Consider the following 15769-nt stretch of genomic DNA (forward strand, 5'->3'; position numbering starts at 1 on the left):
TACATGATGTTTCAGCAACTGATATATTAAAGGGGACCTTTTATGAAAAATCATGTTTATTAGGGGTTTAAACACAGATGTCTGTTAGCGGTGTGTGAATATAACCTAAAGTAAAATAATAATAATTAATTGTATTTGTTATAATCAGACTTGATCAAAACAGTCTGCAGAAACACTTTGATTGACATTCTCCCTCTGTATGATGTCATCAAGGGGGAAAGCCCCGCCCACTAGTGCCCATCTCTCCCTCATTAGCATAAACAGCAGCCTTGAGTGAGAAGCAGCCGTCTGTCCATTAGCCATTAGAGTGTTTGAGCTGTTGAAGATAATGTCAGCATAGACTAAGAGGATTATAGATGTGGAGTTTTAGATGAAGCACAAATGAACAGCGACAGGAGTCTGAGCTGGAAGCACACAGTTAGTTCAGCTTTCCAGTCTTCAGGTTTATTTGTGATTTGATTTGTTCATTCATTATGTTCAGCATGTAGAGAGATGAATGACAACACAAGGACTCGGGAGATAAGCAAATCAAATGTTTTTTCCATTCCTGACTGCATATGATTAACTTCTGTCTTTCAATTGATGAACGATTGAGTCCCTCCCGATAGACTTCTTGAAATCAATAGTATCTATATGCAGCCTTTATGATGCAAGCTGAGACTGCATCACTCAGCGATGCAATGTCAGACACAATGCTTTCGAATTGAGCTATAGTGACGTCACTGTGGTCTGCACCAGGTCTGCAGCCAGACCCCTCTCCTTGAAATAGGCAGTACTCTTCTTTTCCACCTGCACAATGTAAACAGGATTCATCGCTCTCAAGTCAATTCAATCAGAATTAATGAATCACTCTAGAAATGTTTCTGAGCCACTTCTTTTGATATTTTCAGCTTTTCATGAAGATGCACAGGCATTTGTAGCTCCTCCCTCTTTTGTAAACAGCACAATCTCATTTGCATTTAAAGCAACACTGTAAAAAATTTGACCTTAAATTCACAGTAAATTACTGGCTAATAATTGCATTACTTTCACAGTAAATTACTGTATGTAAATTCACAGTAAATTATTGTGAGGTAGTTCACAGTAATTTACTGTGGTTTTGTCACATTAAATTATTGTGAAATTACAACCATATATTGTAACTTTACAGTAGATAATAAAGTCCGTTACTGTGATTTCACAGTATTATCTTGTAGAATTAACTATATTTTACTGTGAATTTGCAAAACGATTACTGTGATTTAGCAGTAGGTTGCAGTTTAAATACCTGATTTAACTGTAAAGTTACAGTTATATCCTGGATTACTGTAATTTAACAGTTTGGTGCTGTAAAATTTCAAAGCATATTTAAATTCTGTCTTAATTTACTCACCCTCAGGTTATTCCAGCTCTGTTAAAAATGATTTTTTTTTGTTAAACACAGAAATAAAAATATCAAATATTCCTCTTTGTGTCCAAACAACCTGAGGATGCGTAAATGACGACAGAATCTTCATTTTTGGGTGATCTGAGAAGACTCTAAAATCAAAATAAAAACAAACACACATACATTTTACAGATTTATTTTACAGCTTTATGACATCTGTGTAAACATTTTAGAAAACTTTCAAAAGGTGAAGGTGAAGCCTCAAAAAATACTATAAGAACATATTAATAAAAAAATCTGACATCATATGTAGCATACATATAAAAAGCAGTGCTTCAGAGTGCGCTCTCTCTCTCTCTCATTTATATATATATATATATATATATATATATATATATATATATATATATATATATATATATATATATATATATATATATACACATGAGAGAGAGAGAAAAAACTTCTTGCTAAATTAGGCAGTCGTCCATTCAAGGTCAATTATTTTCCTGATAATTTTACACACTTGCTGGTTGATGTGTCTTCTCTGCTTCTTTGACTTCGTCTGTCTTCCATCTCCAAACTGGTGCCCAAAAAGCACCTATAAGCAAAAGGGCAGACAAACAGTTAGCTTCATACAACACTACTGGGACACTACTGCTGCACTAGAGAGCAAAATTACTGTTAGCTCAGTTTGAACATGCTGACAATACTGTAGCTCAGTCAAACTGCAATCATTTAAACAAAAACATCTGAAAAACATTTCCATCACAAACACACAATCAAGAACAGTCCAACAACAAATAGTGGTTTTAATGACCTAGGCAGAGCATTTTAAAACAGTTGATTTGATTTACACCTTCTGATTACAGACTATAATCTAATGCTGGGTTCACACTTATTGCAAAGTTAACACATGCATCACAGTACTTGCTCTTGAATACTAGCAAGATGTTTCTTGCATCAAGCTAATTTTTCATGATTTAAATATTAGGAAAATTTTGCAAAAAAAACTTGATTGAAGTGATACAGCACTTGTGTTGTATTCATTTCAATCAAGTTTTTTGCAAATATTCCAAATATTTTTCAACGTTTTTTGAGTTTCACTTAATTTGTGCTGCCCAGTAAAAATTTCCCACTATTTATGCATTTGCAATGACTTGCATGTAATCCACTCACCTGAATAGGTAACTTCACATATGGTATAAGAGCCCCATTCTTTTAAAGACAGCTTCCCCTTTGGTCTCCAGCACAGACAAACAAATTGTGTCTGCAACACGGCCCTTTATAACAAGGGGACAAGGGGAGTCATGACTTGTGTTCCTATACATTCCTTGTTTAACCCCCCAAAACAAGCCCTCAGTTACAATATTTATTGTAGACATTACCTTAAATTCCAGAGTGCAAAAGGCATCTTCAGCATACTTCAGTTTCAGACCAGATCCAAAGTCAGTTGTGAAACCCAGGTGAGGTCCCATGACCACTCGACCCTCCAAGGAATAAGACTAAAAGGGGGAAAGAAGGACTAAATTAGAGATGTTTGTGAATAATTAAATTTGTTTGTAGAAACAAAGTTGACATTCCATGCTCTGCCTATTAAAAACCAAGCAAACAAACACACATGCCCAGTAAAATTGCTAATAAAAATAAAAACTATAGTTTAAAAAAAATCTTTGTCTAATATTTACTACTACTGGAGGTACTGGTGGAACTTCTGGAAGAAGAAAAAGAGTTTGTACAAGAAACTGCTCACAACAAATCTGTGAAAAACCTGACATTTAAAAATCTAATAAAAATGAGGAAGGCATCAACATTACCTTTAATAATCAAGCGAGGGGTGATTGGTAGCATCAGTGTTTCAACATCAATGGCTGTGGCTGCAAAAAAAATATGAATATAATAAGAGTAGAATAAGACTCAACCTAACACACACACACATACCCATATATATATATATATATATATATATATATATATAGGTTTAGATTGTGTTAATGAATTTAGGTTATATTTGTGTGCTCAGAATTTACTCACCTCACACTTCAGCTATTATCAGGTACACCTGAACACCAAAAAATAAAATCTAACGTAGACTAACCATGTTCCGTACACTTTTCGCTATTCAGCGCACTCAAACGACCACTCCTCCGTCATTGAAAGCCAGATAAGCATGCTTGTGTGTTCATTCTCTGGGGGAATACCTATTGCACAATCCAAATCTTGATTGATGTCTTTTGGACCAGTAGTTTTTGAGAAAAGATGGGATAAGTACCGCCTTCGCATGTGTACGGAAGATGATAGGTATTAACGGTGTTCCGTACATGACTAAAATAGTGTTCCGTACAGGGCGCATAACTTTAATTTACTGGCAAAAATGGCCATTGTTTGAAGTCTTATTAAATTCTTATGTCAGAATATACTATTATTGTGTTTAACTTGAAGTTAATGATATATTAAATAACTCTTTTATGAAAGTTTTAAATGAAATAGCTTCAAAATCATTTACTTTTTATATCATGTTTATTTTATTACAGCATGACAATTCAAAATATAAAAACATTAAATTCATGCACATTGAAGCTAACTTGACTGACCTTTTATGAATATAAACATCATTACTGCAAAAGGAGGATCCAAACAGCGTTTGCAGCCTGTCTCTCAGGCGGAGAGTTGCGACATGCGGTATTTACCCACAATTGATGTTTAAACATCCCCATTTCAAAGCATTTATTTAACAAAAGATAATTTATTTAACAATTTGTGATAACATAATATTCACTTCATAAAGACTGTAATACTGTGTGATGCATAAATTAAATGCAAAAGCATATTGTCGGGGCTTTAAATGTCTCCCCTCCCAGGCGACACTCGCACTTTAAGCTTGCCCACTTTCTGTTTTCAAGCGCATTAGGTGGACGTAGCAAACTTACTGATTTTACTCGGAAACATATAGTAGGAATGTCTCTGTTGTGGTTGGGGCTGAAAGAGTGAGAATTAAAGATTACACAGATATATAGCTTGCCTACGACCCATAAGTATTTATTCAGAGATTAACGTTAAAAGGTCATCTGTACGGAACATCGTTGTGTACGGAATATGGTTAGTCTACGTTACAGTTAGTGACATAAACAATTAGTTCTCATTAGTAAATGTTAGCAATGCATTAACACCAGTGAGAAATATACAATATGTACTGTGTTAGTGTTAGTTTAAAAGAATACAACTGAATTGTATTATAAGCCTCATTTAATAAAACAGTTAAGACTTGTTTCATAATGAGTTTAGTTTATTTAACTAACTTAACGTTAACGTTACAGTGAACAAAATTAACGTACATGATGGTGACTAACGTAACCGTAACGTTAACTTAAGTGAAGGTCAGAGCTTACCTTAACTTTAGTCATTTCACCTTTACTTCAGTCTTGTACTGAAACAGAAAATGCAGTTAACAAGAAGTTAATTAAAGAAAATTTCCTTTTTTTTCAGGAACTAACGTTAACGTTATGCTAATAACAAGTTACCTCAGAAAACACTACAATCACCATCTGGCGTCGTTAATTTCTTGTTTTAAAAAAAGGCGCGCTTAAACCCTGTACGTGCGAGTACAACTAAAGTACTCGGTAAATTCCTGTTAAATGACATGCCCTATACAGAAATACACATACAACAATCATTTAACGGACAAAAGTCATATTTAAACACTTACCGAGGATGAATCCGTTGGGTGAAGAGACGACGCAGGCGTTGTCGTGATGGCGCTTGTTTGCGTTCGAGTCGAGTCAGTTCTGTTCAATGAATCGGCTCTTTTAAGTGAACAGTAAAGAGTCGAATTCGGCTCCTTTAAGTGAACAGTAAAGAGTCGAATTCGCCTGAAAACGATTCCGTTTTGTATAATATTGTAAGACGCAAACATATAATTCATTAATATTTCATCATATTGCTTGGTTCGTGTACTGCTTGAACACGAATTGCTTGTTGATGACTATGAGCTCATGAACACGTCTGATAAAATATCTGAATCTGATTCAATGTCACACGAGTCCTGAACCGAAGCAGTGCAAAAGTAATATATTGATTGAAATATAAAGTTAATTATTTTCTTCGCCATTCAAAATATTACATATTTCTGACTTCAACAATAAGAATAAAGTTCGGTTTGAGTGTATTGAGAATTATTATTTTTTCCTCCCAGGATTCATTTCGCACCAAGCTGCATCAAGCTGTAATGGTGGATGAGAAGGCACATAATATTATAAATAGTGCTTGTAATATGTAATGAAATAAAGTTTTAACACTTTTTCATGCGAGAATGTAGTTCTTCAAAACACAAATCTGTGAATTGTTAGTAAAGATTGTGTGTAATTTTAAGTGTGTTTTGCCGGTAGCGGAGATCTATGACCTCCAGGCGGTAACGGCGCTCATTACTCATGTATCCGCCGAGAGGCGCCTGTCTTCAGGCTAGACAATGGGACAATTGCCCCGTCTTCGATGGCTCTATATGCGTCCGAAAATGAAGTTTTAACTGTTTTTCATGCTAGAATGTAGTTGTTTAAAACTCTAATCTGTGGTTTATTTATATAGATAAAAATAATAATAATTTATATATATATTTAATTCTGAGTTTAGTGACCTCCAGGCGATGACAGGTGCCCAATACTCATGAAACCGTCTAAAGCAGACATTTACCCTGACATTGAAATAATTGTTGGCTGTTTAACAGTCTTTGGTTTCATTAATTAATTACTTTTTATTCCAGTTTATTATGTTTTGGCTAAGCACACAGTTGTTCATTAAATATTCTTTCCTATTCTATGTTAACTGTATAAAATTAAATAAAGGTGCAGTACAACCAAAAAGATGTTGGTAACCAAATCGTTTTGGGGCTAAAAACATTCTGTTATTATCTGTTAAAAGTTCATTTGTATTAATTTCTACGTTGAGTTAAAAAAAGGTTTGAATTTCTATAACTAACGTGCAAAAGATATAGCCCTTTTCACAGTAATTGGCTGTAATCATGCTACCTGCCGTTATTTCACAATAAAATTATGAATACAACATATTACTGTGAATTTTTCAGTTAAATACTGTGAAGGGATACTAATGTAATTTACTGTGAAAAATTACAGTAACTTGTTGTGAAAACCTGGAAATTTTTTACAGTGAACAGTCAACAAAACAACACAATTAGGATCAAAGCCTAAAAGGGTCAGTTTCAGAGAGTTAGAAAACATACACACTCTAGAGCAGGGGTCTTAAACTGACAACCCTCCTCCTCCCTCCGACCCGCAGCGAGATTCAGTACCCCCGAAAATAAGATATAGCTTAATATAAGATAAAAATAAGATAGATTCAGAAATAAAAATAAGATAGATATAGATATAGCTTGTACTCTTCTGTAAATAATAATATAAATTCTCCGGTGTACTAATAAAAAATATGAATAAAAAGTATCAGATGCTTTATTTGACTTAACCTGGTAAATCTGCACATAGCGCTGGATTTAAAGAGCAGAACTATATCCATTTAACAGAGATTCATTTACGTGGTCAAGTAAATGGAAACGTTTTGACAAATCATACAGCTATACGATTAGAAAATACACATATAAAGTGATCAGGCCCTGCCACTTTCCCTGCACTCTAACATTTAAGTTTACATTCCTTTTTGCAAATAAATCCTAATGTATTCATGAAAAACTATCATTGAAAAGGTCTTGGACTTCTGCTTTTTGGGGTTTTGTTACAAAGGAAGAGTCATTAAAACACATTTACTGTCACCTTACAACCTGTTGGAGCATTTATGGCTGCATTATTAATATTGTAATATTTTAGTAAACATGAAGCAATCATGACAAACTACAGGTATATATCATTTGAAAGCCTAATGCTTGTAGTTTCTATATTTAGTGACTGATTTTTAATGTTACTGAGCAACAGTTATTTATTGATTGCAACAATGATACTTGTCAGAGTTGTAAAGCATTACTTTGCTACAGCAATCTACATGTTAAATGTTTTGAGATGTTTTTTAGAAAGTAAATTCAAATCAAATGCCACCCACAATAACATTCTACTTTACACTGTTAAAAAATATTGTTTGCCTTAAATTTTAAAGCTGAATCAAATTAGCCCTATAAGTCCATTGAACTTATGCTATGTTAAACTGACTTAAAACAGCCTGCGTAACTTATAAAATTAAGTTAGAAAATGATTAACTTAGTTTATAAAGTTACAATGAACTAAAAACATGTGCTGTCATGACTAATTGATCATAATTTTTTACATTGTAGACTTGTGAAATATTCTTTAAACAAAGGGGGCGCTCTTGTGTGGTCACCAATGGAAATCCCGTGGTCATGTCTGGTACTGCAGCTGAACAAAAACTTACTGAAAACTGATTTTTGGTGATATCAGCTTCAAATTTGGAATTTAATTTGTTTATATATTTAGCTTTGCATATATTTTAGCATTTAAAATGACATAACTAAGCAAATGACTCTTAATGACAGTCTTAAACATGCATAAAATCTCCTTCATATTCATAAAGTGTGTTTTTTTTATGATTATAAATGTTTCATGACCATTTACTTAAATTACTTTAAACCTCAAAAACAACAACAACTTAAAATAATTGCAAATGTTTATTATCTGCTATCATCTGCTTATTAGCATACCATTACCTTATTATTAAAAATTCTAAGAATATAAAAAAACAATACAAAAACAATGGGCAGCTCTTTTAGTATGATGTATACAGTACATACATAAACTGATGGTCATATTTATTTGTCTTTATCTATGTTTCTCCTGCAGATGCTCCAGATACTCCTGTGATCTCCAACAGATCTGCTGTAATAATGGAGGGAGATTCAGTGACTCTGAACTGCAGCAGTGACTCAAACCCTCCCGCAAACTTCAGCTGGTTTAAAGGAAATACATCTCTGAGTTCAGGAAGAATCTTCAACATCTCCAAGATCAGCTCTGATGACAGTGGAGAATACAAGTGTAGAGCCAGAAATAAACATGGAGAGAAATACTCTGATCCAGTGACTTTAGATGTCCAGTGTGAGTTAGAAAAACTATGACATTAAACCATTAAAACATGATCTGTGATGTCAAAACTATTATGACTGTTAACAGTTTGTGTTTCTGTTTTTCAGACCCACCCAGGAACATCTCAGTGTCTATGAACAGATCTGCTGTAATAATGTCTGGAGATTCAGTGACTCTGAGCTGCAGCAGCGACTCAAACCCTCCTGCAGAAATCAACTGGTATAAAGGAGAAACATCTGTAAGATCTGGAAGAATCTTCAACATCTCCAAGATCAGCTCTGATGACAGTGGAGAATACAAGTGTAGATACAAAAATAAGTATGGAGAGAAATACTCTGATCCTGTGACTTTAGATGTCCAATGTGAGTAAATAATGGTTCAGCAACTGATATACTACGGGGGACCTTTTATGAAAAAGGTCAGACAGTTGTTTAAATATAGCCCGTGTAAATGTGTAAATATAGCCAGCGTCTAAAATTAATAATGAATTATTTGTGTTTGTCATAATCAGACTTGATAAAGTCAGTCTGCAGAAGCACTTTGATTGACATTCTCCCTTTGTACGTGTCATCAGAGGGGGGGAATCCCCGCCCACTAGTGCCCATCTCTCCCTCATTAGCATAAACAGCAGCCCTGAGTGAGAAGCAGCCGTCTGTCCATTAGCCATTAGAGTGTTTGAGCTGCTGAAGATAATGTCAGCATAGACTAAGAGGATTATAGATGTTGAGTTTTAGATGAAGCACAAATGAACAGTGACAGGAGTGACATAGACTGACAGAAGCTTTCTTAGTGATGGGAAGATCAGATGATTTTACTCAGACCTTTAAGTCTCCTCCAGCAAGATGAATGAATCTCTTTTTTGAGTCACGTCATTCACTTTGCCAAAATATCATTAAAATCTTACGAGTTGCTTTCAAACACATCTACAACTAAACTTTAGGGACATCAGACACTTATTTTACTTCTTGTAAAAAGGGTCCTTTTTAAATCTTCTTAAGTAAACTGTGATGCCATATTTGTTGTACGCATTCATGATATCAGTGTTTTTCTGTCTCAGATCCTCCCAGGAGCGTCTCAGTGTCCGTCACTGATTCTGGTCAGCTTTTTTCTGATTCAGTGAGTCTGATGTGCATCAGTGACTCAAACCCTCCTGCTCTGAGCTTCAACTGGTTTAAGGAGAATCAAAGCTCAGCTGTTGGATCTGGACAGAGTTTCAGTGCAGTACAGAGTGGACGCTTCTACTGTGAGGCTCACAATCCACATGGAGCTCAGAGATCAGACGCCGTCACTGTCACTGGTGAAGCTTTTATCATCACACTCCTGTAACTTCATCAGTCTGGAGACTTAATCATGATCTGCTTCATCTTTCAGTTCATGAACATGCTGAGAGAAACATCATCATCACAGCGACATCTGTAGGAGTATTAATCATCTTCATCATTATCATCGTCATCATCGTCCTGTTTATTATGTGAGTTCAATGAAACAAAATTTATTTTTTATTTTATTTTAACTCAATTAAAATATCTGCTATAGTCAAATATGCAAATTCATGCATCCCATGTGGAGATATGTGCCCAGGGCTACGTTTTCGGAACTGCAAGATATCTATCCAGGTCTTCGTCTGCTTGCAGTTTTTGATTTCACAAATCCACTAGAGGGCGCTGTATACATTTTTGACAACCTCAAATACATTTCTGATCTATGTTTTCTTATAAAACATATTCGTTCTTGTAAATATGTGTACATTTCTGCAAACCTCAACATCCTTCTCAAATTCGTCTATAATCCACATACCCCCTTTCCTAAACCCAACCGATAGTGTTTTCAAAAGCAAATTAGAAGAGAAAATCATCACAAACTCATGCTTTAACCACAACAACACAATGTTGTTGTTTTTTTACTTGGTTTTTGGAAGTGTCAAACACTGGGTTGAACCCCGGTCCACTCTACTACAACACTGTACAAGGTGAGCTACCAAGCACACTGACCATCCTGGAAAAGCTGTCCATATGGAGGTGATCAGTCAGCAGTAACACAAAAAGGGTACAGAAGTTGTCTCCAATGACATATCGCCACATATTGATAGTGTTTTCACACTAAATGCAGGCCGTTGTACCCGCAGACACATATTTCATAGTTTGCAAAACTGTAGCCCTGGGCACATATTCCCAATGAGCCTGTGTTGAATTCATGTTTGATTATTTGTAACGTTTTTTAATATGCATGTTATTTTCATTTATTTATTAGAGTGATAAATCCTCTGTTAATGTGTGTTATTATTACAGAAAGAAACAAAGGAGTGCTAAATCTGAAGGTCTCATAGTGACGCAGGTAAATCATACAGATACAACCTTAAAATCAGTTAAACTCATTTTTTCCTTTGTGTGATTAAAATTTATGATCTATTTTAGATTTTATGATGTGAAAATCCTCAGTTTATTTACATCCCATCTCACATCTTTCTGCTTCTAATTGCAGTGTGAATAATAAAATATTTCTGAAATGTTGATCAGACTGATTCAGATGCTAATGAATGCTTTATTGTCTTGTGTTTCAGAATGATCTGTATTCTGATGTGCCACAGAAAACTCAAGTTTACGACAATCCAGTTTGTGACCCTGGATTAGCCGATGAAACTCCGTATGAAACTGTGAATCCCAGAATAAGTGCTGAATGCAGAGATGCTGAGGAGATCCAGTACGCCACTGTCCAATATCACAAAAACACACCGAAGAAGAAAGAAGAGGAGGAGCAGCGTCAGTGTGACAACACACCAGTTCAGCAGCCTGATCAAGACCACAGGTGAGGAGAAACTGCTGGACCACCAACAACTGCACTAAACACAAGCTGTAATATTTTCAACACTGTAATTCTGTGAACAAAAGATCCTGTTTTGAGCATGCAAAATAACTTCTTGCATGTGCATTAACAATTCTGCACACAAAAGATCATGTTTTGATCATGCAAAATGACTTTGACCAAATGACAACCTCAGTTTGAAGGTTTTTGTAGTTTCTTTCATGCACATGCAACATCAGGCTCAACTCGCTTGCTCAATATTAAACCAGTGTTACAATACAGCAGCCATCTGATTGGCTGGATTTCTTTTATATAGTAACACAGGTTTTATGTTGTGCATAACATTTATTGCATTACAGACTGATGAAGAGGAATATAAGGCAAAGGGTAAAATGTATAATAATAATAATAATAATAATAATAATAATAATAATAATAATAAAAGACTTAAACAACTGACTTAAACTTTAATAATTGACTACTGTGTATATTGCTAGTGTTTTCAGTCATTATTATTAGTGTTATTTTCTCTTCATTTTTAGCAGTTAATTTAACTTTTTCCTTTTCATATTTTTTTACTTTTATTTATTCCTTGAAATGTAATTTTTATACGCAGAACTCTTAATGCAAAATTATAATGCCATATGAAAACACTCCTAACATAAGCACCATCAGCTAAACCAGCACTGATTATATGATCTCTAACACTGTTGTGTTGTGTTTGTTTATTTTAGGCAAGAAAATGTGGAAACTGTGGAGGAGTCTGTGATTTACAGCATGCTCAAATGAGTGTCCATGGGAAATTAATGAATAATAGTTGTGGTTTCAGATTAGTTTAATGATACTATGTGGATTTATGTTATTATTGAGCTTGTCTGAGTGTGATCTGTTAAATGTTGTCTATAGTTTACAATAATATCTGGATGCAGCCTTTATGATGCAAGCTGAGATGTCGGACACACTGCACTCAATGGAGCTAGTGATGTCACTGTTATGGGTGGGGTTAGGTGAGTCCATTAAAAAGCAGGTTTGCTCCCGGAGCCTTCTCGTAGTTTAACATTACTTTCAGTCTAAGTTTGAGTAGCTTAGAAACCTAAACAACTCTGAGGATGATAGAGAAATATAACCACATTCTGATTATGCTAAATAACAATTAGCCTATGCTAACTTTATGCAGCTAAAGAATCATTTACTCTAGTAAAACTGTCAGCTTTTAACTGTTTAACACTTCTTATATTGGAAGTTTGTTGTATCTGTGAGATAATTTCCTCTTTATATGTTCACTAATTCAAAAATGGGTCAATAAATATGAACCACCATGCTGATTTAAAGGTTTTCTTTGCTGTTTCTTTGCTGACCTCTAGCGGTTGATAAGGGAATTACTGTTCGTAATTTTATTTATTTATTTTTTCTGATAGCATGCATAGGTGTCAAACTGGATTTCTGGAGGGCAGCAGCTCTGCAGTTTTGCCCCAAACCTAATCAAACACAGTTGATCCAACTAATCAAGGTGTACAAGACTAGTTAAATCAAGTGTGTTTAATTAGGGTTGGAGCAAAACTGTGCAGAACTGCTGCCTTACAGAAATCGAGCTTAATAGTATACAGTAAGGGAAAAGAAAGAAGGAAATATCATATTTATTCTGTCTCAAATTCAATATGTACACAATGTGTCTAGATTAGTAAAGAAAAAGCACCTCGTGTTTTATCCAAGTGACTGTCAGCATACTGCCACTCCAGTCTTGTTAATTCTTGTTTAGAGTCCAGACACTAGTCCTGGTACGTCTTGCATGTTTTGTTCAGTTCTCGCTCCATCTTTTCCTGACGTCAGTAAATTATCAACTGTAATTAAAAATAAAACTGTAGAACGAATAAAAGAAAATACACGTTCACATTGCTAATACAGAAAGCATTTTATTTTTGTCATTTATCAAGATATACATTACATATTCAGATCAAAAACAATGAAATGCTCACATGGCATCCATGCACAGCGTACATTTCAAAGCCACAGTTTTAATGAAGAAGCAATAGGTAAGCTAAATAATTTTTTTTTAAAGTGAGTTGCTACCAAGTAAATATACAGTAATTAAGTTAACAAATTATAATTAGTATAAATTATATAATGGGTGTCACGGTGGCACAGTGGGTGGCACGATTGCCTTGATAGCACAACCCCGGCTGGGTCAGTTGGTATTTCTGTGTGGAATATTGCATGTTCTGCGTGGGTTTCCTCCAGGAGCTCCGGTTTCCCCCACAGTCCAAACACATGCGCTACACTCTCAGAAATAAAGGTATGCAAGTTGTCACTGGGGTTGTACCTTTTCAAAACGTAGAAATTTCTACCTAAAAAGTCCATATTAATACTTGAAGGGTACAAATTAGTACCTAAAAAGTACAAAAGTCTTCCTCTTAAAATTTGTAGGTACTAATATTTACTTTTGAGGTACCAATATGGACCTTTTAAGTACAAATGTGTACCTTTTGAAAAAGTATCACACCAGTGACAGCTCTCGTACCTTTATTTCTCAGTGTATATGGCAAATGGTTAACTAAATTGGCCGTAGTGTATGAGTGTGTGCGCGAGACTGTGTATGGGTGTTTCCCAGTGTTGGGTTGCAGCAGGAAAGGCATCCACTGTGTAAAACATATGCTGGATAAGTTGTTGTTTCAATCCGCTATGGCGACCCCTGACGAATAAAGGACTAAGCCGAAAAGAAAATGAATGAATGAATTCTATAGTAGTTACAATATAATCAGATGTTGGTTCTTTTTGCGGTCATACAGGTTTTACTTGAAACGTCCTGTAATGCCTTGCATGAATTTTTGGGATGTCTTCGTTATGGACTTTTTGTTCCCGGGCAGAGCTTTGCTGAGTTTATCACCGGCGTTATTCATGCTGTCAGCAACATCAGCGATTTTATTCGCAGCTTCTTTCACGCCGCCCGCAGCTTCATTCAGCCGATCGGGAACATCCTTTAGCTTTTTAAACAAATCCATTTCTTCTTTTTGCTCTTGTAGATATTGTGAGATTCCTGTGAGCAAATGAGAGAGAATTATAAATGTCACATATATCACATGTGAGGATTTAAAACTAGGTAAAGTTGATTTTATATTGGCACTTATATGTACGGTGGTTGTGCTGCAATTTAAGAAAACACATGCATTACAATAAACACCAGCACATTAGAAAAAGATCCTCATCGCTTTGACAGCACTCATGTTGCGAATCCTTACAGCGCAATGACATTAAGAAAATGTGCTGTAAATCCAGGGACCGGTTTTTCAAAAGTAATCCACTAGGATTTTGGATAAGGGATTGGATCAAATCTTGAAAATGGGTTTTTCAAAAGAAAAAACGTATTACCTAATTGGATTAGACCACGTAATCTAATCTTGGTTTTGATCCGGTCAAACCTTTAGTTTGGGTTTTTCAGATCTTTTTTGTAGGATTTGGATCACTTTGATCCAAAAAACCTGGATTAAACTGATCCCATCAGAAGGGTGGATTTAGTGTGGATTTCATGCCCAAAATGTAATGAAAACTTTAAAAATGTATGAAATAATACTATTTTTGGATCATGCAGTATCTTACGAGATATACTGTTTATTCATAAGGTTTTAATTTTATTTGTTCATCCGTCAGGCTGTAGTGATTATTGGCTTTAACATATTTAGGCTTTCAGTATAGGCCTACAGCAAACAGCTGGCAAAATTGACCAGAAACAATACATTTTATTCAGTCACTAATTGATATATATATATATATATATATATATATATATATATATATATATATATATATATATATATATATATATATATATATATATTCATCACAATGGAAAATATTTTTGTTTTTAGAATATTTATTAGTGATGCATGCAATGATTACAGAATAACCAAGAAAATGCAAAGAATGGCAGATTTGAGATTTGCTGCCTTCAAAAGCAAACCAAGGCCAGACTTGAGATTCACCTCGGCTTTGCTCAGACAAGCTACTCTCTCCATATCAGATGAGGAAGTCTGAAATTATTGTGGAGTTTTTGACATTAACATTTTTTTTAAATTTACATCTATATTTGTAGCTTATTATAAATACCTCAATGTACAGTGTTGTAGGTTTCAGATAAACGGACTGCTGGAAGAGGATGGGGTGGGGTTTTATTGTTTTTTTTAAATGTGGGCTTTCATTTCTAATAAAAAATAAAGTTATATTTAACCCACACTGACTATTTTACTTGTTGCTGTTTACATAGGCCTATCTATCCATCTACATTGTGATTGAGCACTGGTAATCCAGATTTAGTGATCCTGAAAAGTTCCTATCCGGATCAGATTGATCCAATCCAATGTTGCTTTGAAAAACTGGCTTAAAAAGTAAGCTGGATTACATGATCACGGATCGCAAAAACAGAATTACTAAATCCGGATCAATTTTATCCGGATTAAACCTTTTGAAAAACCGGGCCCAGGTGTTCAGAGCGTGGCTTCATAAAACACTGAAACAGCCAAAGCAAATGTGTCAAAGCTTTTGTCTCTAGTGACAC

General features: G+C 34.9%; 1 protein-coding gene and 1 long non-coding RNA gene across 5 annotated transcripts in view; one reads left to right on the plus strand and one right to left on the minus strand.

Moving 5' to 3' along the window:
- si:dkey-27j5.8 overlaps positions 1-13118 on the plus strand; it is a 22627-nt gene extending 9509 nt beyond the window's left edge. The window contains exons 5-11 of one of the 3 annotated variants that reach the window (XR_012382446.1): positions 8526-8780; positions 9476-9715; positions 9790-9889; positions 10707-10752; positions 10979-11223; positions 11955-12125; positions 12273-12613. Coding sequence is in view for 2 of the 3 variants with exons in the window: in XM_073906691.1 (XP_073762792.1) it covers positions 8179-8430; positions 8526-8780; positions 9476-9715; positions 9790-9889; positions 10707-10752; positions 10979-11223; positions 11955-12009 (1193 nt within the window). In the remaining variant the exon portion in view is untranslated. Of the gene's footprint in view, positions 1-8178; positions 8431-8525; positions 8781-9475; positions 9716-9789; positions 9890-10706; positions 10753-10978; positions 11224-11954 lie in introns of all 3 variants that reach the window. The other 2 variants (XM_073906691.1, XM_073906697.1) reach the window with 2 other exon arrangements.
- Positions 1833-5147, minus strand: LOC141375187 (uncharacterized). Of its 2 annotated transcripts, none has more exons than XR_012382805.1 (7): positions 5073-5147; positions 4756-4793; positions 3401-3428; positions 3184-3237; positions 2755-2871; positions 2546-2649; positions 1833-1967 (listed from the first exon to the last, which is right to left on the minus strand). It is a non-coding gene; the product is annotated as an uncharacterized lncRNA (long non-coding RNA). The 2 variants fall into 2 exon arrangements; XR_012382804.1 differs by having other exon boundaries at positions 3184-3243.
- Positions 13119-15769: the final 2651 nt, after the last annotated feature.

Source organism: Danio rerio, chromosome 1, assembly GCF_049306965.1.
Source record: "Danio rerio strain Tuebingen ecotype United States chromosome 1, GRCz12tu, whole genome shotgun sequence".
In the NCBI taxonomy this organism is placed as follows: Eukaryota; Metazoa; Chordata; class Actinopteri; order Cypriniformes; family Danionidae; genus Danio; species Danio rerio.